At 44.6% G+C, this 15,656-nt stretch overlaps 1 protein-coding gene and 1 long non-coding RNA gene across 2 annotated transcripts in view; one reads left to right on the top strand and one right to left on the bottom strand.

Annotated features, from left to right (window-relative positions):
• Positions 1–8,670: 8,670 nt before the first annotated feature.
• On the bottom strand, positions 8,671–9,665 carry LOC119339730. The gene is made up of 2 exons (XR_005164195.1): positions 9,394–9,665; positions 8,671–9,147 (listed from the first exon to the last, which is right to left on the bottom strand). It is a non-coding gene; the product is annotated as an uncharacterized LOC119339730 (long non-coding RNA).
• A 2,371-nt stretch (positions 9,666–12,036) lies between these two features.
• Positions 12,037–15,656, top strand: part of LOC119336493 (WD repeat-containing protein 26 homolog) — a 6,780-nt gene continuing 3,160 nt past the window's right edge. Inside the window, exons 1-2 of the mRNA XM_037608537.1 lie at positions 12,037–12,432; positions 13,789–14,681. Coding sequence (XP_037464434.1) covers positions 13,890–14,681 — 792 coding nt within the window. The 5' untranslated portion in view covers positions 12,037–12,432; positions 13,789–13,889. The remainder of the gene's footprint in view (positions 12,433–13,788; positions 14,682–15,656) is intronic.

Here is a 15,656-nt window from a genome sequence, read left to right as displayed (position 1 = left end):
CCGCTTGGAATCGGGCACACATGCAAACTCTAAGCATGATATCTGGCCTAGATGCACATAAGTAAAGTAAAGAGCCAATCATGGAGCGGTATACCTTTCGATCAAAATCTTTACCATTGGCGTCGGGGCTTAGATGACTTTCGGATGGCATTGGCGTCGTGTATCCTTTGTAGTCTTGCATTCCAAACTTCTTCAGGCAATCTCTGAGATATTTTTCTTGTGATATGAAGATGACGTTGCGTTGCCGACGGATTTGAAGACCGAGAAAGAACTTCAGCTCTCCCATCATGGACATTTGATACTGTTCTTGCATCATGTAACCAAATTCATCACTGTATTTCTTGTTGGTGCAACCGAAGATAATGTCATCCACATAGATTTGGCACACAAACAGTTCACCGTCATATGTCTTCGTGAAGAGAGTAGGATCTAGAGAACCAGGTTTGAAGCCTTTGCTCTTCAGGAAGTCTTTGAGTGTGTCATACCAAGCATGAGGGGCTTGTTTGAGGCCATATAGTGCCATGTTGAGCTTGTATACCATATCAGGATGTTTTGGTTCTTCAAAGCCAGGTGGTTGTGCAACATACACTTCTTCTTCAATCTTTCCATTGAGAAAGGCACTCTTCACATCCATTTGATACAGAAGGATGTTATGATGATTTGCGTAAGCTAGCAATATGCGAATGGCTTCGAGCCTAGCCACTGGAGCAAATGTTTCACCGAAGTCAATTCCTTCAACTTGCGTGTATCCTTGAGCAACGAGCCATGCTTTGTTTCTGACTACTTGACCATGCTCATCTTGTTTGTTGCGATATATCCATTTTGTGCCTATTATGTTGTGCTTGCGAGGATCAGGACGCTTGACAAGTTCCCATACATTGTTCAGCTCAAACTGTTGAAACTCGTCTTGCATAGCTTGAATCCATTCAGGTTCCATGAAGGCTTCAGCAACTTTCTTGGGTTCAGAGATTGAGACAAATGCAAAGTGCCCACAGAAATTGCTAGCTGTGTTGCTCTTGAACGAGTGAGTGGACCAGGTGCATTGATGCTATCAATTATCTTTTCAATTTGTACTTCATTTGCAACACGAGGATGAACTGGACGAAGATTTTGCTCCTGCTGATTATTGTCATCATTTGGAGGATTGTCTTCAGGCTGAGCAATGTCTTCAGGTTGATCAGGTGCAGAAATAATGAGTTCCTCTTTAGGCTGGGCATCTGATGGTATGATCTCTCCTGTTCCCATTAGCTTGATTGATTCACTGGCAGGTACTTCATCTAGCACATTTGGCAGGTGCTCTATTTGCGAGCCGTTAGTTTCATCGAACCGCACATCCACAGTTTCAACCACTTTATAGTGAAAGAGGTTGAAGACTCTGTAGGAGTGCGAGTCCTTTCCATAACCAAGCATAAAACCTTCATGTGCTTTTGGTGCAAATTTTGAAGTGTGATGTGGATCCTTGATCCAGCACCTAGCACCAAATACTCTGAAGTAGCTTACATTTGGCTTCTTACCAGTTAGAAGCTCATAGGATGTTTTCTTCCGAAGCTTGTGAAGATAAACACGGTTGATGACATGGCATGCTGTATCAATGGCTTCAGGCCAGAATTTTCTTGGAGTCTTGTATTTGTCAAGCATCGTCCGAGCCATCTCAATTAGGGTTCTGTTCTTGCGCTCCACGATGCCATTCTGCTGAGGTGTGTAAGGAGCAGAAAACTCATGAGTGATGCATAAGGTGTCAAGATAGAGGTCGAGGCCTGTGTTCTTGAATTCTCTGCCGTTGTCACTCCTAATGTGCTTGATATTGACGCCATAGTTGTTCATGGCGCAGTTGGCGAAGCGTCTGAAGACATCCTGCACTTCAGTCTTGAAGAGAATTATGTGCACCCAAGTGTATCTTGAATAATCATCAACAATAACGAAACCATAGAGACAAGCAGTTGCAGTGAGAGTAGAGTAGTGAGTGGGACCAAACAAGTCCATGTGGAGCAACTCAAAAGGTCGAGATGTAGTCATGATTGTCTTCGAGGGATGCTTGGCCCTTGTCATCTTCCCAGCTTCACAAGCACCACATAGATGATCTTTCTTGAACTTGACGTCTTTGATGCCAATGACGTGCTTCTTCTTGGCGAGAGTGTGTAGGTTCCTCATGCCAGCATGCCCTAGCCTTCGATGCCAGAGCCAGCACTCTGAAGACTTGGCTAGAAGACATACGGCCATCTGTGGTCCTACTGAGAAGTCTACCATGTACAAATCATCTTTCCTGTACCCTTCGAAGACTAGAGACTTGTCAGATTCCATTAGTACAAGGCAACGATATTTTCCAAATAGCACAATCATGTTCAAGTCACAAAGCATTGAGACAGACATTAAGTTGAAACCAAGAGATTCAACAAGCATCACTTTGTCCATGTGCTGATCCCTTGAGATTGCAACTCTACCTAGGCCCAATACCTTGCTTTTACCAGTGTCAGCGAATGTGATGTGACTTTTATCACATGGACGTAAGGTTGAGTCCATGAGAAGACTTCGATCACCAGTCATGTGGTTAGTGCATCCGCTGTCCATAATCCATTCTGAAGCACGAGGTGTCGTACCCTACAGTGCAGTTAGGAGGATAGGCTTCACAAGGAGTATTGTGAAGCATAAACATTTGACGCACAAAAGGATTATCAAAGCTTAGATCAAGATTAGGATGATAGTATGACTGGCAAGCATTCAGACACGAAATAGATAGTAAGACCATTTGGGCATTTTATCTTGCGTCCCATAATGTGTTTTAGGTCCCCAGCAATAGCATCGGACGCCTTTGATTTCTGGCTGGAGACCTTTCTCTACAAAAGAAAGTTAATTCTTCTTAACCACCCACATCTTCAGGGGTGGCTTAGAAGCAATGAGTCTAAGTGCAGCATCTGAGAATTTCGGCTGTGGAGCCCTAGCAAATAGACTTGCAGGAGAAGCACGATACTCATATGAATAAGCAGAAAAGTTCTTAGTTCTATGAACATAGCGATTTGAAGACACGCGCTCATATTCATAAGTCTGAGTATGGTTTCCCTGCAAAACATTGGCGTTAGGGTGACTCAGTTGAGTCTTGTATCTGTATGAAGCCTTTGGGCCATATGAAGCCATAGGTCTAGGGTTTGTCTTCTTCCTTGGTGGTGTCATGATGACATCCACAGGAAGATTCGCAATACACTGCTTAGGTACCCAGATCTTCTTCATAGGTGGTCCATTCCTGCAGTTAGTACCAATATACCTGGCAAACACTTCACCATTCTGATTCTTAAACAGTTTATAGTTTGCATCAAAGGATTCATCAATGATAATAGGGTTAGTGCAAGTGAAACTAGATAAGGTGGATGGATCTACTGAAGGTTCCTTTGCAGCAACCCATGTGATTTTGGGGTACTGCTCAGGCTTCCAGTAAGACCCATCAACATTCATTTTCCTCTCGAACCCAATACCCTCTTTTTTAGGGTTTCGGTTCAGAATCTGCTTTTTGAGGACATCACATAATGTCTGATGCCCTTTGAGGCTTTTGTACATGCCAGTCATGTACAATTCCTTCAGCCCTGCATCATCAGTGATACTTGCATTGTCCTCAGATGAGGAATTAGTGAAAGCAGAGACATATGAAGAATTTGTAGCATTAGAAACATTTGAACATTCAGGTGAAGAATTAGTAGTTTCACGTTCAATGCACTTCATACATGGAGGAACAAATTCTTCCTGTGTAACGCTGATTTGTTGAGCAAGTAATGAATCGTGCTCCTTCTGAAGATCTTCATAATCCACTCTTAGCTTTTCAAGATCTTGCTTTCTTTGAAGACATTCAAAAGAAAGCTTCTCGTGATCAGACAAGAGAGTATTATGTTGATCTTGAAGGGCGTCAAACTTGGAATGAAGTCTCTGAAGACTCTCAGCCAATGCTTTTGACTGATCCATTTCTTCACCCAACATATCATCGCTCTTACTAAGCATATATTGAACCTTTTCCAAGGCTCTTTGTTGTTTAGTGGCAAGGGAAGCAAGTTTGACATAGTTGGGGCCAAATTCATCACCTGATTCATCATCACTAGATTCAGAAAGGTAGCATTCAGTTACCTTGGCACCTTCTGCCATGAGGCATGGTGAAGATGATGACGATTCAGGTGCAAAGGTCATCTCTTTGAGAGACTCCTTGTAATCCTCAAACCAAGGATCATGACGAGTACGCTGACCTTCATAGACCTCAGAAAGCCGGTCCCAGATTAGCTTCGCATGATTAAGGTGCATGACATTCCTGAACTGATTTCGGGACAGACAGGAGCAGATGACATCCTTCACCGTGAGGTTCAGTAGAGTGTACTTGCGAATGTCATCAGCCTCTGCCATCTTGCATAGATCGGTAAGACCAATCTCAGTGATGGTCCACAGTTCGCTGTCCATAGCCATGAGTCGCTTCTTCATCATGGCCTTCCACCGAGGATACTCATGACCGTCAAAGGTGGGGCAAAATACGTTCCTCAATCCTGTAGTCGACGTAGCTAAAAACTCCAGGTGGTTAAACCAAATCACACAGAACAAGGGAGTACCTTGCTCTGATACCAATTGAAAGTGCTAGTTATCGGCTAGAGGGGGGGTGAATAGGCGATTTTTATGAAAGTCTTCAAAACATGAAAGTTTCAAAGACAAACACGAAAACATGACCTATAAACATGCAGCGGAAGATGAACTACACTAGACAAGCCATAGTATGAAGCTAAAGCATGATGACTGATAGCAGCTAGGTAGTAGGATCAGGATGGAAGATAGTATGACGCCAATCAGAACAAGTAGTCACACATTGAAGTCAAACAGGCATAGCAATCAGGCAATGACTTCACGAAGACAAACTGTAAGTAAGGAGAGTAAGAGATAGAACCAGTGTGTTGTGAAGACAAGGATTTGTTCGACCAGTTCCAGTTGCTGTGACAACTGTATGTCTGGTTAGGGAGGCTGAGATTGAACTCAGAAGACCGTGTCTTCACCTTATTCCCCTTGAGCTAAGGACACACAGTCCCCGCCCAATCACTCTGGTAAGTCTTCAAGGTAGACTTCCAAACCTTCACAGACTTCATTCACCGGCGATCCACAATTACTCTTGGATGCTCAGAACACGACGCCTAACCGGCTGGAGGATTCACAGTCCTCAAGTGTAACAAGTCTTCAGATCACGCAGACAGAAAGACTTCAGTGATGCCAAACACTCTTTGGGCTCTGGGTGTTTTGGGCTTTGTCCTCACAAGGATTTCTCTCTCAAACTCTTTGGAGGTGGGTTGCTCTCAACGACAAAAGCCGTGCACTAACTCTGAGAAGCCGCCAATTTATGGTGTAGGGGGAGGGCTATTTATAGCCACTGGGCAACCCAACCTGATTTGTCCGAAATGACCCTGGGTCACTAAGGAACTGACACGTGTCACAACAGTCAGATTTCAAACACACGCGACAGCTTGACTTGGGCTACAAGTAAAGCTGACTTATCCGACTCTGGATAAGATTTGCTCTCATTGTCTTCGCTCGAAGACATAGGAGTTTGGTTGAGCATCACTTCAGTCACTCTAACTTTGTTCACTTGGACCCCACTTAACAGTGCGGTGGTTCCTATGACTCAACAAAGAAGAAAAGAAACAACAAAACTACTAAGTCTTCGCGCTCAATAGTCTTCACTCAATGTCTTCTTCTGTCATAGTCTTCAGTGTGAATATCTTCACGTACCACAATTATCTTCAATGTCTTCATACATTTTTAGGGGCCATCTCCGGTAGGTAAACCGAATCAAGGAGGGACTACTACCTGTGTTATCCTGCAATTCTCACAAACACATTAGTCCCTCAACCACGTTTGTCGTCAATACTCCAAAACCAAACTAGGGGTGGCACTAGATGCAGTTACAGGGACTCCGAACAACATTGGGTCACCAAAACATATAACTCATATAACACTATATCGTCAACAAACGTTAAGCGTGCGGACCCTACGGGTTTGAGAACTATGTAGACATGACCGAGACACCTCTCCGGTCAATAACCAATAGCAAAACCTGGATGCCCATATTGGCTCCTACATATTCTATAAAGATCTTTATCGGTCGAACCATTATGACAACATACGTAATTCCCTTTGTCCATCGGTATGTCACTTGCCCGAAATTAGATCGTCGGCATCTTCATACCTAGTTCAATCTCGTTACCGGCAAGTCTCTTTACTCGTTCCGTAATACACCACCTTGTGACTAACTCCTTAGTCATTTGCTTGCAAGCTTATGATGTGTATTACCGCGAGGGCCTAGAGATACCTCTCTGATACTTGGAGTGACAAATCATAATCTCAATCTGTGCCAACTCAAAAAACACCTTCGGAGATACCTGTAGATCATCTTTATGATCACCGAGTTACGTTGTGACATTTGATAGCACACAAGGTATTCCTCCGGTATCCCGGAGTTGCATAATCTCATAGGCGAAGGAATATGTATTTGACATGAAGAAAGCAATAGCAATAAATTGAATGATCATTATGTTAAGCTAATGGATGGGTCTTTTCCATCACATCATTCTCCTAATGATGTGATCCCGTTATCAAATGAAAACACATGTCTATGGTTAGGAAACCTTAACCATCTTTGATCAACGAGCTAGTCTAGTAGAGGCTTACTAGGGACACGGTATTTGTTCATGTATTCACACATGTATTTAAGTTTCCGAGCAATACAATTCTAGCATGAATAATAAACCTTTATCATGAATAAGAAAATATAAAATAACAACTTTATTATTGCCCCTAGGGCATATTTCCTTCAAATATATGCATGAAAACCAATAGCTGATCCATCTAGTGGTGTTACAGCCATTGAGCGTAAATGGATATATAAATGAATATACTCCGTTTGCAAACGAATATAATACCTTTTAGAAATATATGTAATTTTAATAAGTCTATTTTATGAGTTTAAGGGCATCTCCAACTCGACCCTCAAATCTTCCGCAACCGTTCGGACCGCGGAAGCCATCCAACGCGGTCCTGTATCGGTCCGTGGCGCGGTTCGGACGCGTTTTCTCCCGCAAACCAGAGACAAACGTGAGGGGCTTTGAAGGAGTTTGGACCCGCGAAACATCGCTCTCCGTCCCCTGGCCCACCCAAAAGGAAGTTGGAGCCCGCGCTTTTGTAGCATCTCGAAAGGTTTCAGCGCTAAAACCCCCCACTCTCTTCTGCCATTCCCTGCCACCCTCTGCCCAATTGACCACTAGCATTGATCCTCTTCATGACACGGAGCAGAAGGGCATAACATTTTCTAGAAACACTAGACCATGATGGCGCGCGTTGCTGCGCCCATCTAATTTCTGATTCACCGATTAATCTTTCGATTTATCGCTAATCGGGGGGTGACCGATAAGATTATGTCTTATCTTTGCCGTTTATCTTTTGGACCGATTTATCATTCTGACAAGCGATTTATCGGGAATCTACCGATAAATTAGACCTATTCATAGCACGATGTTTGCAAAAACTATGTTTATTTATGTTTTGTGGACATTGCTACGAAATATGTACTATTGTCCTATTTTGTTTGCCATTATACGAGGATTCAAACGCTAGAAATCAAGGTAACACTTCTGTCAAATATTGTTTTGGTGTTGAATATAGCGTATAGTGTTGGGAACCTGATATTTGCAAAAAAATATCCGATTAATAGTCGACCGATAAAATCGATTAATCGGTCGATTACCGATTAATCTCTAATCTCTAGCTGACCGAAACGATAACGATAAGCGATATCCTCAACATTGGTTTTTTGTAAATATGTACAAACACAAAATAGTTAAGTTAAGTTTACATAAATTGGCATATGTGTTCATCGCATTTGAAGGGATGAATTTTAATTGGTTTGTAGGGAAGAAATGTGGTAATATGGGAGAAAACTTATATTTACATGCACTGACTTAGGAACCGCGCATTGTGGCAATGAGCCATCTTTAGGAAACAAAAAATGTTTTAAAGAAGTTGGATTATAGATACACTTGGTAAAACTTGAAATATTTGAACTATCATATTTTTTCTTACATTTATTTGTCAAAATGGAACAAAAAATTATCACATAATATCCTCTTGAGAGGGTACCACATTCTGCTCATGGACTGAATTTAACACTTTAATAGGGAACATCTAGTTCTTGACGAATTCTTGTAGTGGAATATTAGTAGCATCCATCACATTCAAAAACTTAATTGTCCATGAAATACTATGACAGCAGCAGAATTAAGTCAAGGGCAGACAAACCATATGGAATGTCTATGGGAAAGAAGAAAAAAAAACTTACTTTTCTGCTAAAAACAATTTTTTGGAGTTGTCAATGCAAGCCTTTTAATAACTCAAGGGAACATTTAAATTTGGACAAAGTATGACAGAAATAAGGTAGGCAATTGCCAAGATGAGCTTATTTAAATTTAGCTCTAGCCTGAAGAAGCAAATATTTTATACCTAGGGAAGGCAAACAATAATCATGAAATAGAAAAACCAGGGCATTGTCTTTCTGTTCATCACAACATGTGTGATGTCCTCTTATATCGTGAAGGTTTATACATAAAGAGACAATACATTCTATCACCCGTAGCGGGCGCATCAAGGTGCTTCATCCGAGGGAATAGATTCAACTTTGAGAAAACTTATTAAAAACGGCCATTCAGTCTTACATCATAGGTAGCAGAAAATTCTGCAGTAACAGCCTGAACAGGAATACAACAGCCTTATAGCACAGTAATCAACCAAAAAAGAAGGTTACAAATGGTAGCGAGTAGCTCTTCCATGTGAGAAGGTTACAAATTGTAACAAATCGTTCGCATCCTCCTGTGACAAAAATGAAGATGGCAACAAGGACTTCATACCCCAAACTGAATACAGGGCCAGAGCGTTAGGAGCAATATTAGCAGAAGGTAGATCCCCTCATAGCAGATTTGTGCTTTTGTGAAACAATACAGGCCCAGAGCATTGGCACTTGAGCAATTAGAAGATGTAGTCGTTCAAACATATTATTCAGCACAAAGTCGTCGAAGTTGTAAGCAGTGCTTCACCTTGCGATTCAGCAAACCCGTCGCAAGCAAGCTCCAATGGACAGAGCTACAGAACCTGCATTAGTTTGGACATGTAAAGAACAAGATCAACAAAACATAATTGGGGGTGCAAAATTTGGGGGAAGAGGGGAGGTAAGGAGGTCCGACGGGGAGAAGGGGGAAGAGTGGAAGACGACCGAGGACCGTAAGCATCGATCATGGTTGTCCAAGAAGATTTTGCTAGGTAGGGAGGGGAATCGGAAGGAGCAGCGACACAGATTATATGGAGACGCGTACAGTAAAGGAGAGCACCGTAACTGACCTGCAATTATCGGGAGACTGCGACCGACGCACACCTATTAACATTCATGTCCGATTTGTTCCGGAATCGCGGGTGAAGGGACTCGAATCGTCAGTAGACGATTCAATGTCCGCGCCACCTCTTCGTGGCGTAGCCCGACGAGGGTACCCGGTCGGTCGCATCACCATGGTTTCCACCCCGCTGAACTCACGATTCACCATAACCGTTCGGGCAGGCGAAGGTCGCCTCACACGGCCGCATCCTCTCTCGATCCCGAGTTCTCGATCCATACTTTTTACGGGCAAGGGAAAGCAGCAGGGAGCCAGCGATATATCAGAATCAGACCTCCCGATTAAATGGGCCTTCTCAAGCGGCCCAATTAACAAGAGGCATCGGTTTTTTCCTCCAGAGCAGCAGCCCCTTAGGACAGCTGGCCAGAACGCTAAGACGGTTGGGCCAGGAAGCTAATGAAGTTGATCTGACGGCCACAAATGATGTAAACGCGAATCTAATGGCCGAAATCGTTGGAGGCGTGAGAGAGCTCGGTTTAGGCTCAGTTTTACTGTCCTAAAAATTCACATATGGTTCCATGAACACAATCATTTTGCGCCCTACTCCGACGCGGTCATCCGCAACCGTGAATGGAAGTCCCTCAACCATCGATGGTACACCATCCAAGAGGTTGTGTCCAAGTATTATGGGTGAAGATGTTGACCTTAAATGTCGACTATTTATATGCCGATGCAAGAATAATCGTGCAATCTGTCAGTTACCAGATGTTGCAGCGGCAGAAAGATGAGTTGGCGGCGGTGGACTATGAGGACATGGCGGAGGCGGCCTACGCGGCGACAGCGACACCAGCTTGATCGGGGAGTAGACGGCTGAGATTGCCGGCCCGACATGGCAGAATGTACGGACTGTAGGACTGATGTTAACTAAGTATACTTGCCTTTTTTCGTTTTGATCGGGCATGCGACTCGGCGCTGGTGTGATCCGACGTGCTGTGTAGATCGAAACATATTTGAATTTGAATTTACGGACGTACATATGGCCTTTTGGAGAAGACGTAGAACGCAGGCCAATCTATGTAAAAAGGAAAGCGTAAAAGTATTTATTTCCTTCTAGGAGAGAGGAAGCGGAAACCTAGAATTACGTCTTCAATTCATTGGGTAAACATCACGTATCCCTCCCTTTTACTGGAGTAAATTGCATCTATAGTACTCAAACTTGACACTAGGGTTCACTTTCATCACTGTATTCACGAAGTGCCAGAATACGGTCACTGAGATTGCGTAAATGTGTCACTCTACGGTCACCGCTACCGTATGCAACGTATTTCACTGATGTGGTATATGTTGAACTGTCCTAATGGTTGACTTGCTTACGTGGCAAGCTCATCCTTCTCATGCCTTTTTCGCATCCGATGAATGAACCTGAGCACTGGCTACCGCGAGATGTACCACATGGCTGCTTGGCTCTCTTCTGTCAACAACCTCTACTTCGAGACCGCCTTTCTTCGTGCCGCGCCGTCCCTGTGAAGGCGGAAGACTGCCCTACTTGAGCTCCTCTCGTGCGACGCCCCGCTCTTCGTCGAACAATACGGTGGCGCGCTGCACCCGGACGAGCTCGCTTTCTTCGACATGCTCCGAGATGACTACGAGGTCGGATCGCACCTCAGCCGCCTCCTGGAAAGCCCGGTTCCCCTCGCGTGTGTTGGCGCAGCTAGCCCTAGTGCACGACGGCGATCACCGTAGACACGGCCGGAGAGGAGGAAGAAGGACACAAAAGTTTTCCGGCCGCTCAAACACCCCCGCCGCACGAACGGCTTTTCTATTTTTCACATCGAGCACGGACTCGATCTGGGCAGCGATTACACAGGGGGGAGAGGGTCTTATACCCGCGGGCTCTGACACGCCAGGCCGCGCCCAGAGGTACCCACTCTCCCACTCGCCACGTCCCGCGCGCTTCGGCTCGCGTACGCCCATCGCGCACACACGCGATCGCCGCGGCCACTCCGCGCGCCCGACGCGGTCCACTCCCCTGAACCCACACGCGCGCGCGCACACGGCTGACTCACGCACACACACGGTCCACACAGGCACGTCCGCCACCAGGGCTTGCTTCGCCGCCGCTGCCGCCTTCTTCGGCCGATTGGCCACGCACGCACCCGTCCCGTGCACTTGCAAACATGGCGCCGACAGTCGGCCAACGATGCTGATGAACTTCAAGTTGGGTGTGGCACAGGAGGGTGGGATTCCGTGTGTAATGGTCTAGGAAACCAGCTTAGTATCGTTCATGGACAACATGAGGCTTCGGGAGCTCTAGAACGCGGCGCTGGGGAGCTATGGCAGGGGTGGGAGCTGGGCTTGAGGTGCAACAGCGAATGCGGATAAGATGTTCGACGTAATTTCAGAGAGGAGTGCTAGTAGAGAGAGGTGTATTTGCCACTCAGTGAGATACAGTGGATACGGTACTGGTGACCGTAGAGTGGCACGTCCTGGCAACCTCAGTGACCGTATTTTGACCTTTCCTGAATACAGTGACAAAAGTGAACCCTAGGATCAAGGTACCATAGATGTAATTTACTCACAGGCAGGGTAAAAACACATGGTATCTACCATACCGTCCTACACACGTCTTTTCTAGTATTTTGTTTTCATCATCATATTATTCCAGGAGCACCGAAGAAGCCAGCGGCATTGCCAAACGAACAAGACGAGGCAGCGAGCGACGGATTTGCGTCCCCAGCGGTGAAGATCCCCGCGGTGACCGGCGGCCTCGTCACCCCACGCAGCGTCGCGCCGACGGCCTCCGGTAGCGCCATCATCAGGTTCGATTCGCTGTTCCCACCGGCGCCTGGCCTGATTTGGTGCGACGGCGGCGGCGGCTCGATTCGGTGCGGCGGCAGCTTGATTCGCGGAGACTGCGGCCCGATTGCGACGGCGTGCAGAGTCCCCGCTCAGCGTCGGCCGTGCGAGGGAGCGGCGAGGTGACGTGCAGTGGCGGTCTGCTCCTCGTCGCGCACGTGCAGTCACGCGGGGATCAGGCACCGGATTGCAGGTCAGGGCCCTTCCCCACTCTCTGCTTCGCCTCTTGATTTCTGACGTGGGGGTTGTGGATTCGGGAGGGGGATTCCTGCGGCGGCGCTCGTATGTACGACCGTACGATGAACTCGTCCACCAATGGAGTTCTGTACATGATCGGTCCCCCGTCGCAGCGCTGCTTGCTTAGTTTCTTCATCCTTCGTTGCTTAGTGAAATCACGAAGGGCGCAGGGTTGGCTAGGCCCCTGCGATTTACGGTTGGTGGTGATTTATTAGGCAGCGTAGTTACAAGGGTTGATGAACAATTGGATCGTGGTATTTGCAGGGGTCATCCGTCTAGTATGTCTGTTGTTGCTTGCTAGCAATTTATGTGAGTATTTCATGGATATCTTGTTTTGGTTCGCAATGGAGGCTATTTGCAACTTCTCAGTGCTAGTGGACTGATATGAATTAATTAAGTTCTGGTGAAGGATTGCCATAGGGTAGGGTTTGAGCGTGGAGCGGTCATTTATCATATTTTAGCAACTGACTACCAATTCTGATGCTAACTCATGGCAAAAAAGAACCTCTGCTGCCAGAGCCTTGGGCTACGTTCTCTAAAACAAGAGTCTCTAAAACAAGAGTCTCATCTTGGAGTGAGATATTTTGTGGTTTACTAGTTATCAGTTGGTCCAATGTATCGTGATGGTACTATTTTAATTATGGAGCAATTGTTTCTGAATCAGTGGTAGCTTGCGAGAAGCTTTGATGTCGTGACTTTGTCTTCGGGTATGCTGGTCCAACTATCATCCTGACTTTGTGTTGTTTCTTGTATATGGTGGCAGGTAAGAGATCAGATAGTACAGGCTTGAAATATGACTAGTCCTCTTAGTTTTTAAAATGAGGATTACTAAACATAAGCTTGCTAGTTGTACCTCGCATATTCGTGGTTCCCTTTGACTGGTCGCAAACAAATGGTTTCTTTTTAGGATTATGTGATGATTAATAACAGTCAAATGCTATGTGGTTCAGACCCCCATAATGATCTTTTTTGTGGGTATTTTGTGCATAATGTTTGACCCGCAACTTACAAAATAATTGGGAGCACTAATACCTGTGCCTTATGTCTCTGAGCTTCGGCCGTGAATTGTGATTCATGTTTTCTCATACATGTGTCACATGGACTGGTAGATTGTTTCGATGTGTGATGTATCATCTCTTGTTAGATCAGATGGTACATTGTGTCTTGCTGTAGTTTCTTACATTACGTGCGTCATTTTATTTCTTGAATTTGCCTGGTTGGTATGCATTATTAGATGTAAGTGATAGAGATGGACTATTTGTTATTGGTTGCATTTGATAATTCATGGCTGTAATATGTTATTTATTTGCAGACTGCAGTAACCTACAGATTTCTGTGGTGGCAATTTCTCGTTGCTTGTGTAACATTATTCTCTACAGAAGTAAAGAATATATGGGCTGACTTTGGCATTTCATGGGAGGTTTTGAAGATGATGAACCGCCATCAAAACGGGCAAGAGCATCCTCAGTAGAATCAGCAACTTTGTCAGACATCCCCTGTTATTCGAAACCCACTAATCCTTTGGGAGGTACAATGGCTAGACCTTTGACTTCCCAAGGGAAAGAAGTTATGGTTGGCTCTAAAGGTTTAATTAAGAGGGATGAATTTGTGAGGATAATCACAAAATCTCTGTATACTCTAGGATATGAAAAAACTGGAGCTGTTCTTGAGGAAGAATCAGGTATAAAACTGCATTCCCCACCAGTGAATGTTTTCAGAAAGCAGGTGCTTGATGGGAATTGGGACAGTGCAGTGGTTAACTTGAACACACTTGATCTTCTGGACGAAAACATTGTGAAGTCTGCAGTATTTTTGTTATTGGAGCAGAAATTTTTTGAACTTCTGAGAAATGGCAATGTCATGGGTGCTATGAAGACGCTGCAAAGTGAGATCTCCCCCCTTGGCATTAACAGAAAAAGAGTTCATGAAATGGCAAGTTGCTTAATTTCTTCTCCGCAAAATGTCTTGGTTGGTTTTTCAAAGCCTGGAATTGAATCTTCTAACTCACGGTTTAAGCTCCTAGAGGAACTGCAAAAGGTGCTCCCCCCTACCATTATGGTACCTGAGAGGAGGTTAGAGAATTTAGTTGAACAGGCACTTACTGTACAACGTGAAGCTTGTTATCTCCATAATTCTGTTGATGGCCCGTCACTCTATATCGATCATCACTGTGGGAGAGATCAGATACCATCTCAAGCGCTGCAGGTCAGAACTCATGCTGGTGCCCTATTTCAGTGCTTCCATAGTTGCATTTATTACATGTTATTTGCATAGTTCAAAAAAGCGCTAGGCGTTAATTGTGCGTTTTGCCACCGCCTTGCGCTTTACTGACCAAAGCGCATGCTTATGCACAGTTATGCACAGATTAAGCGTAGTTATGTGCAATGCGTTTTGCCAACGCCTAGAGCCTAGGCGAGCTTAAGCGCTCGCTTAGGCACGCCTTTTTTTATCTATGGTTATTTGCATAGATAGAGTATTCTAAATCAAGGTTGCACACTTGTCGGTAGACTGGACTGGTCACGCACCAATAGAAGCAGTAGTGTCTGCTCTTTCCTTTACTGCCTACTAGTAATTGTGTGCGTGCACGCACGTCCAGTCTGGCAGTAATATTAATTGTGTGTAATGCAACTAATATGTTTCCAAATTATTGATATGTGATGGATGGCTCAGATCATTTGGATTCACCAAACTCGTGCTTAAGTAGTACTCCTCCGTCTCGGTTATAAACCGAGACGGAGGAAGTAGTAGATATATACTCCCTCCGTTCCTAAATATTTGTCTTTTAGAGATTTCAAATGGACTACCACATATGGATGCATGTAGACATATTTTAGAGTATAGTTTCACTTATTTTGCTCTGTATGTAGTCACTTGTTGAAATCTCTAGAAAGACAAATATTTAGGAACGGAGGGAGTAGATAGTAGATTATGTGTCATTGCTTTTATTTGATGTCTCATTAGAAGTTCTTTTCTATTATCTTCCCTTTCTCTTTGGATTCTATGTGCATGCAGCTGCGAGCGCGTATGTTTGACCACTTGTATACTTTGGTTTTGCTGTCGTTGGATAGTTGAAGTGTAAAACATAGTCATCTTAACCGAAGAAGCAAAAGTCCACTTTACTTACAATATATGCATAACATATAAGCCTCTCAACTCTTGAGCATCTCTATAGTGCCATCC

Source organism: Triticum dicoccoides, chromosome 7B (genome assembly GCF_002162155.2).
Source record: "Triticum dicoccoides isolate Atlit2015 ecotype Zavitan chromosome 7B, WEW_v2.0, whole genome shotgun sequence".
Lineage (NCBI taxonomy): Eukaryota > Viridiplantae > Streptophyta > Magnoliopsida > Poales > Poaceae > Triticum > Triticum dicoccoides.
Note: the sequence above shows the minus strand (reverse complement) of the source record. Positions and strands in the feature narration are given on the sequence as shown.